The following is a 17,410-nucleotide window of genomic DNA, read 5'->3' as shown; positions in this document are numbered from 1 at the left end:
TCTTTATTAGCAGCAACTAATGACATAAACATAACCACAAATCACAACTACCATTTATTAAATATATAAGATGGGCCAGTACTATGATAGAAATTCCACTTATTTTATTTCTAACTCCTAGTAATAACATGGAGCTATCCTGTTTTATAAATGAAGAAAGTGATAGGTTCAGAGAGGTTGAATAACCTGCCTAATGTTGCCCATCTAGTAAGTGCTGAGGTCAGAGGCCAGCCCTGCCATGTCTTTTGCCCACAGCACATTCCTACTGCCTTGGACAAGTAACACTGGAAAGACTGACTCAATAAATACGTGGTGACTGAATGAATACCTCTCCCTTTCTCTCCATCTCTTTTCTATTAATGATTCATGTCTTTCCTCAAAAAAAAAAAGATAAAACTTTCAAAATGGTTTTAATAAGTAGCAAGTTTAAACTCCATGGTACTAGTATCACATGTGGTGAAAAAGTGGTGTGAAATATAATTAATCAAAGAAATTAAAGAACGCTAGAATGTCTGAATTTTGAGGAATCACTTCCTTATTTAATATTTCAAAAAGCTGTGTGTTACATAGCATGTCTTTAATGTTTTATTATCTCTTTTTTGAATTGGTAATTAAAGTGGGGGCATAAACTTTATCCCTTATGGCAAGATTACATTGATATTTAAGTGTTTCCATCATTATTTTCCCTCTCTGGTTTGGAACTAGGGGGAAAAAAAGACACACTTTAAAAATTATCTACCCACTAAGCCAAATGATGGAGAGACTTGAGTCCTGATAACAGTGTTTGTGCCCCTGGATCCAACTGTGCCTGAAGCTAGTGTATCCCCTGTACTTCTCAGTTATGTGAACCAATAAATACCCTTCTTTACTTAAAACAACATTAAAAGGTTATCTACCTGCTTATTAAAATATGTTTAAGTAAAACTGACCTAAATTAATAGATAAAATAAATTTGAACCTGAAAGCCTTTTAGACCAGTGAGTAGAACTCCAAGACAGTTTCCTTTCTCTTTTTCATACTTTAATTATTTATATTTTTGTTCTTTTTATGCCTCTTCTAAATGTATTCAATGCTTCAATGTCTCATTTTACCCACATAAAAAAACTCTACAAAACTGATCAGAGTATCAGCAGTATTATTATAAAAAAATCAACCAAGTTATTACATATTAGGCCTAATGATTTCAACCTTTACCATAATTTTTGTACATTGTACCAATGGACACATGGATTCAAAATCAAAATAGTAGAATTATTTATATCACCATTGCTCTAAAAACATTGTTATACTTTTAGGAGAAATTTTAGAACAATAAAATATGATTAATGACAAACTGTATTTTATGATTTTCTTTTTTTACCTGATAAATGCATCATTCTTTCCCCAGAAATACCACAGATGGCTGGTACCTGTATGCTGATAGCTCAAATGGAAAGTTTGGTGACATGGCTGACATCCTCACTCCTGTTATTTCACGCACGGGACCAAAATGTACCCTGGTGTTCTGGACCCATATGAATGGTGCCACAGTTGGTTCTCTCCAGGTACTTCTTAGGCAATTGCATTTTCTGAATTTCTTCTACAAAAATTCATATTGTATAATTTAGTGTTATTAAAATATGTAGTCTGCTAATAAATGAAAATGGACAGTTATCAACACTTCACTGGTTTGAAAACAGTATGATTGAAAAAAAGCTTCAGTAGAATTGGACCTGAATGGCGAATAGGATTTCTTTAAACTATTCTATTTATGATTATGGTCTTTATTCTGAGGTTGCAGCTTCTGTGTAATACTGTTTTACCCTTGAAATATGTCATATAGGTTTCAGTATCAATATTCTGAGAATAACACAATCAAATGAATATATACATTTTGGTGATATTCAGATGTGCCTTCTTGCTGTCTTTGATATAGTGGTGCTACATTCTCCAATATTCTCTTTCAAATTGTTTTTTTGTAAAAAAAGAAATTGTTTCATACTCACAAAAGGTTGCAAGAATCTCACAGACAACTGCATTCTACCTTTCACTCAGAGATTCTGTTTTTTGCTCATTGTCCCAATAACATCTTTTATAGGAAAAATTGAGTTCAATACAGAATTACTTATCACACTCCATTGTTATTTCTTTCGTGTCTTTATTTTTTTATTTTTTATTTTTTATAAATTTATTTTTATCTTATTTTTGGCTGCGTTGGGTCTTTGTTGCTGCGTGCAGGCTTTCTCTAGTTGTGGAGAGCAGGGGGGCTACTCTTCGTTATGGTGCATGGGCTTCTCATTGCGGTGGCTTCTCGTTGTGGGGCACAGGCTCTAGGCACGCAGGCTTCAGTCGTTGTGACACGTAGGCTCAGTAGTTGTGGCTCGCAGGCTCTAGAGCTCAGGCTCAGTAGTTGTGGTGCATGGGCTTAGTTGCTCCCTGGCATGTGGGATCTTCCCGGACCAGGGTTGGAACCCGTGTCCCCTGCATTGGCAGGTGGATTCTTAACCACCACACCACCAGGGAAGTCCCTAGTGTCTTTAAAACTGAAGTAATTCCTTCATTTCCCTTAAACCTTATGATCTTGATATTTTTAAAGGTTATAATCCAGTCATTTTGTGAAATGTCCTTCAAATTGTATTTGTTCAATGTTAAACATTTTTTCCCTGTAATATCACCAATATTGTATTATTTTTATTGCATCCCATTGGTTAGTACATGATGTCTATTGGTCTCAGTACTTTTGTTCCCTTTGTTATCAATAAATATTTTTGATGAGATATTTTGAGAGTATGTAAAATCCTGATCTCAACTCAATTATACCCACTAATTTTTGCTTCCTTTAGTATTTTTTGCCACATTAATTTTACTATGATGATTGCCTATTTTTGTCTAACTCCATTATTCTGTCTACATTTGTAGGTTGGTTTTCCCTTGTTAGAAAAATTCTCCATTTATTGATTTATATCAGTGTGGACTCATGGATTCCTATTTTATCCAGTTTGTTGTCAACACTATTACTATTTATTGGTTCTTACATTGTCCCAGATTCAGTTATAGGAAACCCTTTAAACTGACTTCTGTGTCTCTTTGACAAGTCCAATCATTCTTTGATCATTTCCTTTCTTTTTGGCCAAGAAGATGTTCCAGACTCAACTTTTTGTTATCCTGTTCCATCCCTGGAGGTAACTATTTTTCCAGCGGGTCCTGGTTTCTTTTAGATGACCAAGTTATATGGACAAAACAGAAAGAGGTTCTGCAATTTTAAGGCAGATCCCCTAGATCCTGTCTTCCCCTATTAGACATGTCTTATATAATAGATAAGGTTTGTAAGTATACGTATAGACACATCGTTTACACAGAGAAGCCAACTCAATTTTGAAGCATCTCCATTTATACTCTGTTTCATAGCTTACATGACATTTTCCAAAAAGCCATGTCTGAAAAATAAATCCCCAGATTTCAGAATTGTTTACATGAGCAGTTTTAGACCAGGGATATCTCAGTAAAAACAGCCATAGATAAGGTCTCTCCCCCCATCAAATAACATTAATTTGTTTTCCAAGAAGTCTATGTTTAGTATATTTGCAAAGAGATTACACTTGGGCTACCTGCTTTATTTTTCCCCAATAAATAGAAATAGACTGCAGATCAGCTGCTTAACCACTTCTTTCCTAGTAGCTTGATGTAATTTTAATATTAGGGTTTTTTTTCTCATTTTTTAACTATCTTATTCTAGGATTTTCCTGGCCATATTAAATATTATTTTCCTCCCCAAATTAGATAAACATATCTTATTTTGAAAATGCTGTTACTTTTTTTTATTGGAAACATGTTAAATTTATAAAGCAATTTTGGAAGAATAGTTTTATTTATTATAGGTGAGACTTCTCACCAAAAATAGTTTAAGAGTAAACTTGTTTGTGTATATGTATGTGTGCATGTTTAATAATCTGAAAGCATCGAAGTAGTCTTGTGGATTGATGTGACAATTTACCATTTGTGTCGCATTGAGTTTTTAAAAATGGTTTTAGACAAAACAATCAATACAGCTAACTACAGGGTTTGCATCAGAAAAATGAGAATTACTTACCAGGTATATTTTGTGGTTGAGATTAATTATCTGATAGGCTTTCATTTTTTCAGAATAAGATTTTTTGTGAAAAATTATAAAACCTTAAAATTTTATAAGTAGTTAATTATCAAATAATTAAAATGGTAATACATATGATCCTTATTTTGTACACAGCTTAGTAAAATAACATTAAATGTTGCATTACTATGTTTCATGAACACAGTTTTCCTTAGTGATTTGTGTATAGAGCAGTATTCATAAAAAGAAGATCTAATTCCTATACATTCTCTTTAGTATCCTTCAAAACTAATTTTTGTATATTTTAGAAATTTTGTTTTCTTGACTTTAATAATATGTTGATTCAACTTGAATTCAAGAATTTAGTGATATCTTTGTTAGCCACATACGACTTTTTATATGACTCTAGAAGCTCTAGCTCTATAAAAATAACCATTTGCATTTAATTTTTTAAATATAAATTTATTTATTTATTTTTGGCTGAGTTTGGTCTTTGTTGCTGCGCACGGGGTTTCTCTAGTTGCGCCAAGCGGGGGCTACTCTTTGTTGCGGTGCGTGGGCTTCTCACTGATGTGGCTTCTCTTGTTGTGGAGCATGGGCTCTAGGTGCATGGGCTTCAGTAGTTGTGGCGTGAGGGCTCAGTAATTGTGGTTCATGGGCTCTAGAGCACAGGCTCAGTAGTTGTGGCACACGGGCTTAGTTGCTCCATGGCATGTGGGATCTTCCCGGACGAAGGCTCGAGCCCGTGTCCCCTGCATTGGCAGGTGGATTCCTAACCACTGCGCTACCAGGAAAGTCCCCTGCATTTAATTTTTAAAAAACTGATCATGAAAGCATTCAAAGTTACCTTCACTTTCAAAAGTCAAAATCTCCCCAAACCCTTTATGTGAGTAATGAACTGGTTATACACATTGTATTGTTAAAAATTAGTGCTGTGAAATAATTAAATACATCATCTAAGTCAGTTATTTTAAAATGTGGAACTCTACTGCTCTTCCCTATTTAATTACTTTCTTGATGGCTCATTTTGTGTCATTCTAAAAGAAGAGCCATGATAATTTTTCTGCTGAGATGAGTCTCAATTTCCCTTTAGAATGAGGGCCCAGTAGTACTGGTGAGAGTTTTTTGGGTGGGGAGCTCTTGCTGGCTTAGATGAGTAGGTGCCCACTCACATCACCCATATGTACTGTTGGAATTGAATGGACTCCCACTGTAACATCCCCATCCCCACTGGACCTAATGTCATTCTCAAAACTGTGTTTAGTAAATAATTCTGTGCTTTTCATGTGACTACATGAATATTATTTAATATTGAGACTTCCAGTTGTTCTTGCTGTCAGATTTTTAAAAACTAAGGTAGTTAAGAGTTCTTAATCATATGGTGCCCAGATAACTTCAGACTTGACTGACAGATATTCATGCACAAATTTATTACACAAAGCACATGAGGTACCCTGGGGGCACAGTGCTGTTCTAGAAAACAAAGACATCTAATGAAAAATGTCTGAGCTTTTCTCTCAGGGTTTCATGTTGATATTAAAATGAAAAAAAATTACTGGGAGAATTCTACATGTTTAGAATTTGTCAAGGTAAAATATTTCAACACTTCTTACTTGATTTATCTCTGCAGGTACTCAGCAAGATAGACAATGTTACTTCTCAACTGTGGGCTCAAAGTGGACAGCAAGGTGCACAGTGGAAAAAAATAGAGGTGTTTTTAGGCGTTCATTCCTATATACAGGTTTGTAATCCAAGTATTTAGATGATGATTGAATTTTGTTGATTCTTTAATTTTAATTTATTTCCTCTACCCCTTGTCTTCTTGTCTCTCTTTCCCTTTCTGATGTGCTGTATGAACGCTTACCACTCCTTACAGCACTTTCCATAAGGAATTTATGGTTCTGAAACGCCCTAATTTTTTTTCCCAAAGAGGCAACCATTTTTCTAGGAACATCTCATTTTAGTGACAACCATCTCCTGCCTCCACAATCAGCCTCCTACATATTAAGAACACCTCCCACTATTTTGCAAATATATTCTCAGAGACTGTAGAGTAATTACATTAGTTTATTTCAAACCCAATTAAAGAGACCTTTGAAAGCACACTATATTGTTGAACCTTATTAGAGAAAATAGATTTACTTGACTGAAAAATATTCTCAGAGGCACAAAATTGGGTGATGCTGTATTTGTCTTCATGTAGATTACAATAATATTAGGAGGATAAGACCTAAAAATAAAGGAAAAGAACAAATAATACATAGAATAAAATGTTTAAACTGAAAGTAATTATGTGCCAAGATATTTACTGTGAATTTTATTTTTTTATGGATTATTAGGAAAACAGGAGCTCCATGGATGTGTGTGTTTTTTGCTTTTGGAGTTTTTGTTTGTTTTGTTTTGCTTTTGACAGAAGGGGTGTTTATTGGAAGGTAAAGCTTAGCTATTAAGATTTAAGATTAGATAAGGGAGAGTGGGAATCCAGAACCATTTATGTCAGAGAACATTTTTTCTTAGTCATAACTGCACAAGGCTTAATTCCTTGAATTTAGAGCCACTTATCTATAGATACAAGCTATAATATCTTTGCTAATTGTACAGAGGACTGGAAATGCAATATGTAGCGAGAGTAACCAAATCAGCTGTGAATATTCAGTAACTGTATCTACAATCACATGCCATATCTGATAGATCAGCCTCTTTCAACTCCACTGGAAGCACAGGCTAGATACAGCTGTTTAAAGGCATTGATACAACATTATCCCCTATTTCTTAGAATGTTAGCTATAATAAATCCCATATATTTTTGACCTCTTGCTGGGACCCAGTTTTCTTATGGGTCATTTGTAGATAATTTAGGAAATAGATAAGAATTCCAACCTGAAGAAGAAAAGATTGGACAGCAATTTAGTGGCCTTGCACAGTATGAAATTTATCATTAAGGGGATTCCACCTGTTTAACCTCCAAGACCTTTTAACTGAGGCAAGAAGAATCATCAGCAAGAACATGCAGAAGGCTGTGCTGCTGCCAGGCATCGGCTTCCACTTTAGGCAGTGAATTCTTAACTAGTCTGTGCAAGTAGAATATTTGCATGGTAAAATCATGTTCAAAACAACATTAAGAGGAATTTAAGCAGAGGAATCAATTATTAATTTAGCCTTTCTGAAATTTAATTTTTCACATTGAAATTTGAAGAGAAATATGCCCATGTTATTTGAATCTTAAAATGAAATATTAATGGTTTCTGAATATTTGATGTTTAATGTGATTCATTCATTCCTTCAGTAAAAGCATATCAAGAACCTACTATGTGCAAGCACATTACTGTGCACTGGAGAAATAGTAGTGAGACACACATACTATCCATGGTTCTTCCATTTTTACAGTATCAGTCCCTTTAGCCTCAGAAACATGAGTGCCTTTAACCCTTGAGTAAAAGTATACAGCATTGGATAGTTTTCAGAGTTATATTTGGGAACCCCCAATTTAAGCATAACATTTAATTATAATAATTTTTATAACTAGAGCAATCACATACCTGGCACTTACTAAGTGCTAAGTTCTGTTCTATGAACAAAAAAATTACTCCTGTAACTGTATGAGGTACCTACCTTTATTACCTGCATTTTATAGATTAGGCACAGAAATACCTAGAACTTGGGTAACTTGCCCTACTTATATAACTACAATGGCAGTGATACTCTTTAAACACAGGCAGGTCATCTACAAGTCCATAATACAAATGCTGTGCTCTATTGCTTCCTAAATTTTACAAAATGATTGACCCAGCTTTTATTTTACCAGAAAAAAATATATCATAATTGCTCTTGAAAAAAAGTTTAATCACATTCAGTATTAAAGTCTATGGAATCTTAACCAACATCGTGTGGCATTGGATTATCTGATTTCTTAATCACAGAGCATTGTCTCACAGATTTAAATTAAATGTTCAGATATATCCAGATAATACAGTACCTTTTTCAATTTGTGTATCCATGTTTTTCTTGGGCTCAATTTTCTTATAAAAGAGTTGTAGTCATTATTCTTTCTAGTTTCACCTCGTCTTAATCACATTCAAGCTCTTAATCTGTCTTACAAATTTATTTTTCTTTTCCAGCACATCTGCTCTGAAGAAAAAAAAATATGCCTTTAATGTAAATTTGATACATGAATTTATATAAAAATTATACATTTATTTGCTTTTTTTAATAATGTGAAAGGCATGATTTTCAGTTATTCTATTCTCTCATCTTAAAAGGAAAACAACTAGGTTTTCATACAATAGTATAAAAGCATAACACATCTTAAGGAAAAACTAATTACTTCTTTCAAGAAAAATAATTGTTTAGATTTGGTAAAAAGATGGGAGTTTGATGACAACTATTTTGTATAAAAATCATGGAGGTAAATAGGTATTTCTTGTTAATGCATCTCTAATTGTCCTAAATTTACTTTAAAATATATGAATATTTCTTATGTTAACACACAAATACATATTTAGCTTGCAGACAAACTCAATAGAAGCTGTCTGAATTAGTTTCACTTTGAAAACTTTAGTGAGTCCTGTGACTATTTTTCATCAGTTCTATCAAAGTCTGTAGAAGTGGGATCTCACTCTCCAGCAATGGCACACAAGAGAATTTCATTCATCACATACATTAATCAAAGGCAAATCACAATCATTTCAAGTCCAAAGATGTGGCCAATTAAAAAAATTCATAGTTTTGAGGTTAGACATGTTTTCAATTTCAAATAGTTGAGTTGAACAGATCAGAGGAATGGCAAGAAGTGGATGAAATAAAGTAAAAGATATGCTTGCATCTTCTGTCTCTTGGTGCATTCCATCACCTGGTTGACCTCCTGCTTCCACATGTCATGAAGCTGTCAGAAGTGAGCAGGTCTTGTTTTGGGTCTGAGAGTTGCAGAGGCTGCAGTGGTAGGTGACTCCTGCCAGTTTCTTAGGCCCTGTATGCTAAAAATCTAGACAAGAGACAATGGTGTTGCCACTCCCACATTCTTACCTGTTGAGTGTGGTAGAAATCTTCGATATCCCTCAAACTTCCTGGGTCAGTTTCATCATAGGGATTACGGGGTCATTTTTATCAGATTCAAGCCCTTATGTTCTGTACTGTATTTACTGTTTGCCCCAAGTTTTGAATTCTTGATGGACGAGTCAACTGATATTGGCTTTTTTTTTTTTTAAGATTGTCTTCAGGGCAAAACGTGGTATCAGTTACGTAGGAGATGTAGCATTGGATGATATTTCCTTTCAAGATTGTTCCCCCCTACTTAACGCAGACAGAACATGTACGGCTCAAGAATTTACATGCGCTAACAAGCACTGCATTGCCAGGGAGAAGCTGTGTGATTTTGTGAACGATTGTGCTGATAATTCAGATGAGACTCCTTTCATCTGTGGTGAGTAGAAGTGTTCTGTCTCCTTACTTTTGCCTTTGTCTCCCACAACCTTCCTCTGTGCAATGGGTTCATTGATGAAAAATACAGAGTATATATAACTCAGCAGCCAAGGCAGATAAGGTGATTTAACCATTTAAATACATTCCTTTCTCCCTCTCAATACTTAATTTAGAACCGAAAGTCATTTAAAACTAATCAATGGCTTTCTGTTTGTATGTGAACAATTGGAGATTAACTGGAAAACAGGTGTCTTCAAAGACAAACGGAATGCAAACAAGTATTTTCCCTATGAAATAAATCTTTGGAAAGAAGGCAAGCAAAACGTCCATCAATGGCAATTCACGTAAGGTTGACAAGCCTTTGTGCTTTGATGGATTTCAGGGAGTTGTCATTCCCTTGGGTCAATTATGAGCTGGGATAAGTGGATAAAAAAACCAAAAAATCAATATCCAGATAATGTATAAAATAGACAACGTGATCTCCTAAGGGAAACACATATCAGCTGTGTAATATTGTTACAAGAGGTCAACTCATAATAAACAGCACCTATTAAAATATCCTTAGCTAAATGGGCCATATGTGCTCATTCAGGGAAGTCTGTAAAATCATGGAACACAGTACGTTGTTGCCTCATTTCATTGCAAATGAGGTGAATACAAATTGTCAGAATTAAGGTTGACAGATTATTCCACTATTACCAATAATAATTTCTGAGCTAGCGTATTACAGTGTGATCTCTTTTTTGCCTCTTGAAACCAAATCTGGAATCACAAGAACAACATCAATATATTAAGAGCTCACATTTACATAAAACTTTTAACTTTCAAAGCCCTTCTATCTACTCATCTCCACTTGATCTTCACAGAAACCCGACGGGTAAGTGGGACAGATATTACTAGTGCATTCCATGGATAAAGCTGCTGAACAAGAGTGGCTAAGATTTGGTCAAATTTCATAAAACTGGTGCTGCCAGAGTTGATCCTAGTTTCCAGGTACTTTGATTTATGATTCACTGCTTTGCCCAAGCTACCATACCACCTCTGTGTACAACTGAATCTTAGGAAAACCAAAAAAGTTGTAGATGTAGAAATCCTGTGTATATCCAATAACTATTTGTTTCTTCAAGTGTGGATTATATCTTATAATATCAATTATTACTATTATATGAACCAAGCAAAACTGTTTGACTAATCTTGTATTCTGTATTAATTTTTACCTTTAACTTATATAAATATTTTTGCTGCGTTTTTAGTTATTTTCTGCATCAATTGCTTTTACATTTTCTTCATTGCCATTTTCATTTGAGTATCTCACAAATCTATTAGGCTATCAGTCAAACAGAACAGATATTATGCTTTTGAATTTTATTTGTCATGTTGCCAACTTATCTCTTTCCCAAGATATGATTTAATGCAATTTTTTCAGTGCTTAAAGTATTTTATTTCTGGCTAAATTTTCCTTGAACTCTTTGTATTTAGATAATAACTTTGCGAATATTTCTAGGAATCCTCTATCTGTGTTTGGGAGGGTATACTGATATACTACGAGGGTCAGAGAAATGTACTGAAACTTATGGTAGTTCTTTTGTATGGAAAATAAAGACAAAAGTAATTACAAGCCCTTGGAGGGAAAGTTTTATCAGAAGGTGCTTTCTGGTGAACTGACTGCCAAACCACTGTAACGTTTGAATGGGGCTGTGATATCAGTAATACTGGAGCAAGAGAGATGAATTAGTTCCAGATATTATATGAGAAGAAGAAAATTTTTTCAGCTCCTTAGAACAAATAAACAACCAAAAAGTTAGAACAAACCTTAAAAATAACCCACATGTTGATATTGGTTCTTATTACATGAATATGATTTCTTTTTATATAACACTGATTATTTTATTATGTATTTAAAAATTCAATTGTATTCCTATGTTAATGGTTTTAAATGTTTTAATTATAGAGTGGCTAGAACCTGCTATATGACTTACGAGTGCTGTTATTTTTCCTGCATATACTATAAACTTTGATGCTTAATTAGACCCAGAAGAATAGGAAGAAAAACTTAAAAAAAAAAATCACCATAGCAATTGATCTCAGAAGTTTGGCTGACAACCAACCAAGAATTTAGGCTTACGTTTCATGATCTTTGGAACTTGTGTGAGGGTTTTTTTTGTTTGTTTTGGGGTTTTTTTTTTGTGAGAAGTCTAAGTAAAGGCTGAACATGTATCACAACTCTAAAAAAAAATATCTAAAATATCATTTGCTATAAATACACCACCTAGGAACAGAAGAAAGAATGAAACTGCTGAGCTCTTTGTAAAGGCATAGACTATCTCTGACAAAGGAAAAGAAAATAATCCTTTATAAAACAAAAGTACCTGTGGCTTTAATTTTCTGTAGACCAATATAGGCTCAGAAAGCAAGATTTGGAAGAAAGATTAACTGTTTTTTTTTTTTTGCTTTAATATAAATATATCTAAAATACAGGACATAGTCAAAAAGAAAGTGATTTGTGTATCTGAGAAATCTGAAAACTTAGTTGAACATATTTTGCCATTGGTATAGAGGCTTCTTTGGCAAACAATCATATTTTTGTTTCTCTGTACTTTCCAATTAGCATATTTATTGGTGATACACAAGAGTATCTCAGGCATGCTCAAAATAATTTAATTCTGCACTGTGATTAGTAAGGATGCAGGATATTTGACCAGAATAATTAGTAAGTAATCTGAACCTAATGGGCACATGTAATACTGTATTTCCCAACTGCAGACATCTATTTCAAGTACACACAGAATATATGTTATTAAGCACTAAGCAAACGTCAATAATTTTAAATGGATTAAAGTGACATGGATTACATCTTTTGAATTAGGCTGGAAATCAGTTGTAAGACAAAAGCTAGAAAATTCCCTGTTAGTTAGAAGACACTTTTAATAACCCATCTCCCCACCAAAAAATTTACAGTAAAATTAGAAAATGTTTTAAATAAATAATAATAATAATAGTGCATTAAAAAACCTGTGGTAGGGCTTCCCAAGAAAATGCTTAGTGAAAAATTTATATACTTAAATCCTTACCAAAGAAATTAATTGGTTAATAATACAAATTAGTGGAATATAACACAAATGCCAGAGAGAGAGGATTTGGAAAGACTGATAACATTTTTAAGACCCTGTCAAGAATGATAAAGAGAAATCAAGAAGACAAAAATATCAAATTAATTTAACATATATTTACTGGAAAGGTATATGTCAAGCAGTGTTTGAGACATCTAGTGTACATCCATAAATGAAACAGACAAAAATCATATTACCCATTCTCTTTTGTTAAACAGAAAATATTCTTTCTTCCTCTACACACACACACGTACACACACATACAGAATATCCATGTGTGTGTGTGGTTGTGTGTATGTATATTACAGAGTTTGTCAGAAGTTGATAAGTGATACATTTTCTATGAGAAAACATAGAGTAAATTAAAGGAGATGAAAAATGGAGGGAGAGCAAATAGCAATATTAGGGAGCTTGATGAGGATAGGCCTGATGAAAGATATTTAAACAATTTTTTTTCATTTTACTTATTTATTCCCACCCCCCAGTTTTACTGAGATATGATTAACATACAGCCCTATATAAGTTTAAGGTATACATCATCGTGACTTATTTATATTGTGAAATGATTACCACAATAAGTTTAGTAGTAATCCATTAACATCCATTTTCTCATATAGGTACAAAAAAATAAAAAGAGGAAAAAAATGTTTTTGCCCTTGAAATGAGGACTCTTAGGATCTAATCTCTTTCAAATATATCGTACAACAGTGTTAACTATAGTCATCATGTTGTACATTACAGCCCTAGTGCTTATTTATCTTATAACTGGAAGTGTGTACCTTTGGACTCCCTTCATCTAATTCCCCCTCCTGGGCAAATTCTTGAAGGAGATCTGGGACTTAGCCAATACTTGTTATTTTCTTTCTTTCTTTCTTTCTTTTTTTAAAATTATAGCCATCCTAGTGTGTATGAAGTAGAATCTCATTGTGGTTTTGATTTGTCCTTCCCTAATGACTAAAATGTTAATCATCTTTTCTTGTGCTTATTGGCCATTTGTGTATATTCTTTGGAGAACTGTCAAAGTTCTCTGTGCTTTTCTTTACAGGATTGTGTGTTTTTTATTGTAGAGTTGTAAGAGTTATTTATATATTCTGGATATTAAGCCCTTATCGTATGTATGATTTGCAAATATCTTCTGTCATTCTGGAGGCTGTCTTTTAAATTTTTCAATAGAATTTATTTTTTAAAGGAGTTGTAGGTTCACAGCAAAACTTAATCCCCACACATGCACAGCCCCCCCAGACTATCATGTCCCCCACCAGAGTGGTGATTTGTTACACGGGAGATGTCATTATCACCACAGTCCATAGTTTACGTTAGGGTTCCCTCTTGGTGAAAGAACACGTGATTAACAATAAATCAAACTCTTATACTCAGTTACTTATAGTAACCTTGCTAAAGTCATTACAAATATTTTTAAACACATTTTTTCCTATTGGATGAATGTTTCTAAAAATATCATTTTTTAATGTTACATCAGTGTGCAATTTAACACTGCTGAAAAATTATTTAAACTCAGTTACTCAAATCTTGGTCTAGAGACAAACAGTATTTTTGTCAGAAGTCAGGCCCCACCCCAGACTTAATCATAAACTTCATTTTAACAAGCATATGTGCACTTAAATTTGAGAAGCACTCATCTAAACAATACAAACATTTGGAAAAGTTTTCTGGTGAGAAGGAAGAGCTATTATTTTATTCTTTGTTTCCTTATTGACATATACAAATATATCAGGATTTTAATAGGGGCAATAATTAGCTTTTTAAATATTAAAAATGATTCTGTGTATATTTTCTTAATGAATTTAATTGAACCATTTATAGTTAAGTCAAGATTTAATGCCTACGTATGTATTTAATTGCCTGATAAAATTTATTGGCGATTTTAAGAAGTTTTAAAGAATGAACGTTCATGCATTTATTCAGCAAATATTTATTGAGCATCTACTATGTGCGAGGGTTTGTTCTAGTTATTAAGAATAATTCTGTGAACAGTACAAACAAATTTCCTGCTCTCATGGAGCTTGCATTACGTTTGGTGGTAGTAGAAGGGGACACAGACAAAGCAGAGTAAGTAAAATAACACAGCATATTTCATAATGATAAGTGCTTTGGCAAAAAGTAAAATAGGGGAAAGTGAGAAAGAAGATGCTTGGAGTGGTGGTTATAGTTTTAAATAGGGCCATCAGAAAAGTTCTCACTGAGAAATTGACATTTAAGTAAAGATGGAAGGGGATACGGGGATATATGCATACATATAGCTGATTCACTTTGTTATACAGCAGAAATTAATGCAACATTGTAAAGCAATTATACTCCAATAAAGATGTTAAAAAACAACCAAACAAACAAACAAAAAAGATGGAAAAAATAATGGATTTGAACCAAGTGATATTTGGTGTATTTGAATGAATTTTTTAAAAATTCAAAAACATTAAAGAAGTCAGCAGTAATTAAAACACGGTCCTTTCTATATTATCACCACATCACTAACAATTTCCTTTGATCTCTATGAATGTATAACTGTAATTCCCCTAAGCAGTTATCCTTCAGGACATATTTGAGTTGACTATTTACATTCTGACTACCCTTTCTCATTTGTTATAGCAGAATTCTCTCTGTTTCCAGTAAACTGATGAATTTTCGGGGGAGAAGGGGCTATTGTTTGATGCTATGATATATATGTGACTTTTTACTCACAGTAAGGTTATATTATAGCTGCTACTTCTACACCATATCCAGTGCTCCATCTAAAACTTTTTAGCATATCAGAATTTGTGCTCAGTTTTGGCAAAAAATGAATTTAAAGGTGTAGAGTACCTCTGTGGGACTCTACTGGCACCAGTGTACACCATCCTGACCTAGCCTTGCATACTGGACATTTATTTATTTGGTTAAACATTGGGCATCTCTAATATAAGTGGCCCTGGAGCAAAAAACAAAGAAAAATAAGATATTACCTGAAGAATTGTGGAGCTTTTTGTCTAGCTAGAGAAATAGGTACATAAACATTCACCTTGTGAATGGGAGTTAGAATAAGTACAAAGCACTTTTGGATGGGTGAGGGGGAAATAATTTAGTTAAGGTATTTAAATACTAATCCCAACATGGAGTTTTACATCGCCTTGAAAACAGCTAGTGTATTTTCAGAAACTTTATTAATCATGCACTATGAATAGCTTTTGTTTTCTTTGGGAGATTATGTTCAAAAGTAGGTCAGGTGTCATAATGTTAATAAACCAGGCTTCTTGTGAAGGATCTGCTGTCCTAAGCTTCAGGAGTTCATTATTTGCAGGCTGTAGCTTTGTGACTGAGGCTTAGAAAGCTTTCACTGTCTTTCCAAGATTATCAACACTGATCCCTTTCTCATGAACTCAGTGTTGTAAAGTGACATGCATTAGGGTAATATTTTCAGAATTATGAAATCAGGTAGTCATCACTAAAGAAAAAATTATGACAATTTTTGAAAACCTGGTATTATAAATAGGATTTTTCCAAATTACCCACAAACTCATTTTTTTACATAGAAATAAGTATACTCCTTATAGAACAATTGTTCCGTGAAACAGTTTGGAAAGTATTGTTTACAGAATTTATTATTATTACTTCATAGAATAAGGCACTACAAAGGAAATCACTGTATCACAATTTCCTGATGATGTCACCGAATAATAATTGGCATATGACATGAATTTTGAAATAATTGTGGGTTCATAGGAATTTACAAAGATAGTACAGAGAAATTCTGTGTACCTTTCATGTAGTTTCCCTCAGTGGTTACATTTTATAATATAGTATAATATCACAACCAGGAAACAATATGGTTCAATATGTGTGTATAGTTCCATGGCATTTTATTATATGTGAAAACTCATGTAATCATCACACTACAATCAAATATTCTGTCTCCACCAAAATCTCCCCTGAGCTATTCCTTTATAATTACATTTATTCTCACCATCCCTAACCTTGGGAAACCACTATTTTGTTCTCCATCCCTATAGTTCATAATATTGAGAAAGTTATATAAATATGTAAATGCAGTTTGTGACCTTTTGAGACTGTCTTTTTTCATCCAGCATAATCTCCTTGAGAGCCATCCAAGTTGTTGTGTGTGTAAATCATTTATTCCTTTTTATTGCTGACTCATGTTCCATGGCATGGATGTAACATACCATAGTACTATTTTCCAGAGTGGTTATGCCATTTTACGTTACCACCAACAATGTGTGAGAGACCCAGTTTGTCCACATCCTTGTGAGCATTTGGTATTATAACTATTTTATTTTTATTATTGCTCCTCTTATAGGTATAGGTTAATATCTCATCAGGGTCTTAATTTGCATTTTCCCTGATAGCTAGTGGTGTTGAACATTTTATCATGTGCTTCTTTGTTATCTGTATATCTTCTTTGGTGAAATGTTTCTTCATGTCTTCTGCCCATTTCCTAATCAGAAGCTTTCAAACTGTTGCATTTTGAGAGTTCTTCATATATTATAAACATAAGTCCTTCGGCAGATGTGTAAGTGGCCAATGTTCCCTCATAGACTTTAGATTATGTTTACATTCTCTTTACAGGGAAAGAGTAATTTTGCTAAAGTCCAGTTTATTGATCTTTCCTTTTAGGGATTTAAAAATTTTTTTTTAATTTTTATTATTTTTTTTGTGGTACGCGGGCCTCTCACTATTGTGGCCTCTCCCATTGTGGAGCACAGACTCCAGACGCGCAGGCTCAGTGGTCATGGCTCACGGGCCCAGCCTCTCCGCGGCATGTGGGATCTTCCCGGATTGGGGCACAAACCCGTGTCCCCTG

At 33.8% G+C, this 17,410-nt stretch overlaps 1 protein-coding gene across 1 annotated transcript in view; it reads left to right on the top strand.

Annotated features, from left to right (window-relative positions):
• MALRD1 (MAM and LDL receptor class A domain containing 1) overlaps positions 1–17,410 on the top strand; it is a gene marked incomplete at both ends in the record, with an annotated part of 583,874 nt that overhangs the window by 223,568 nt on the left and 342,896 nt on the right. The window contains 3 exons of the mRNA XM_079699366.1: positions 1,388–1,544; positions 5,700–5,810; positions 9,275–9,488. Of these exons, the coding sequence (XP_079555492.1) occupies positions 1,388–1,544; positions 5,700–5,810; positions 9,275–9,488 (482 nt within the window). The remainder of the gene's footprint in view (positions 1–1,387; positions 1,545–5,699; positions 5,811–9,274; positions 9,489–17,410) is intronic.

Source organism: Hyperoodon ampullatus, assembly GCF_949752795.1.
Source record: "Hyperoodon ampullatus genome assembly, chromosome: 3".
NCBI lineage: Eukaryota > Metazoa > Chordata > Mammalia > Artiodactyla > Ziphiidae > Hyperoodon > Hyperoodon ampullatus.
The sequence above is the reverse complement of the archived record's forward strand: the minus strand, read 5'-3'. Positions and strand labels throughout refer to the sequence as shown.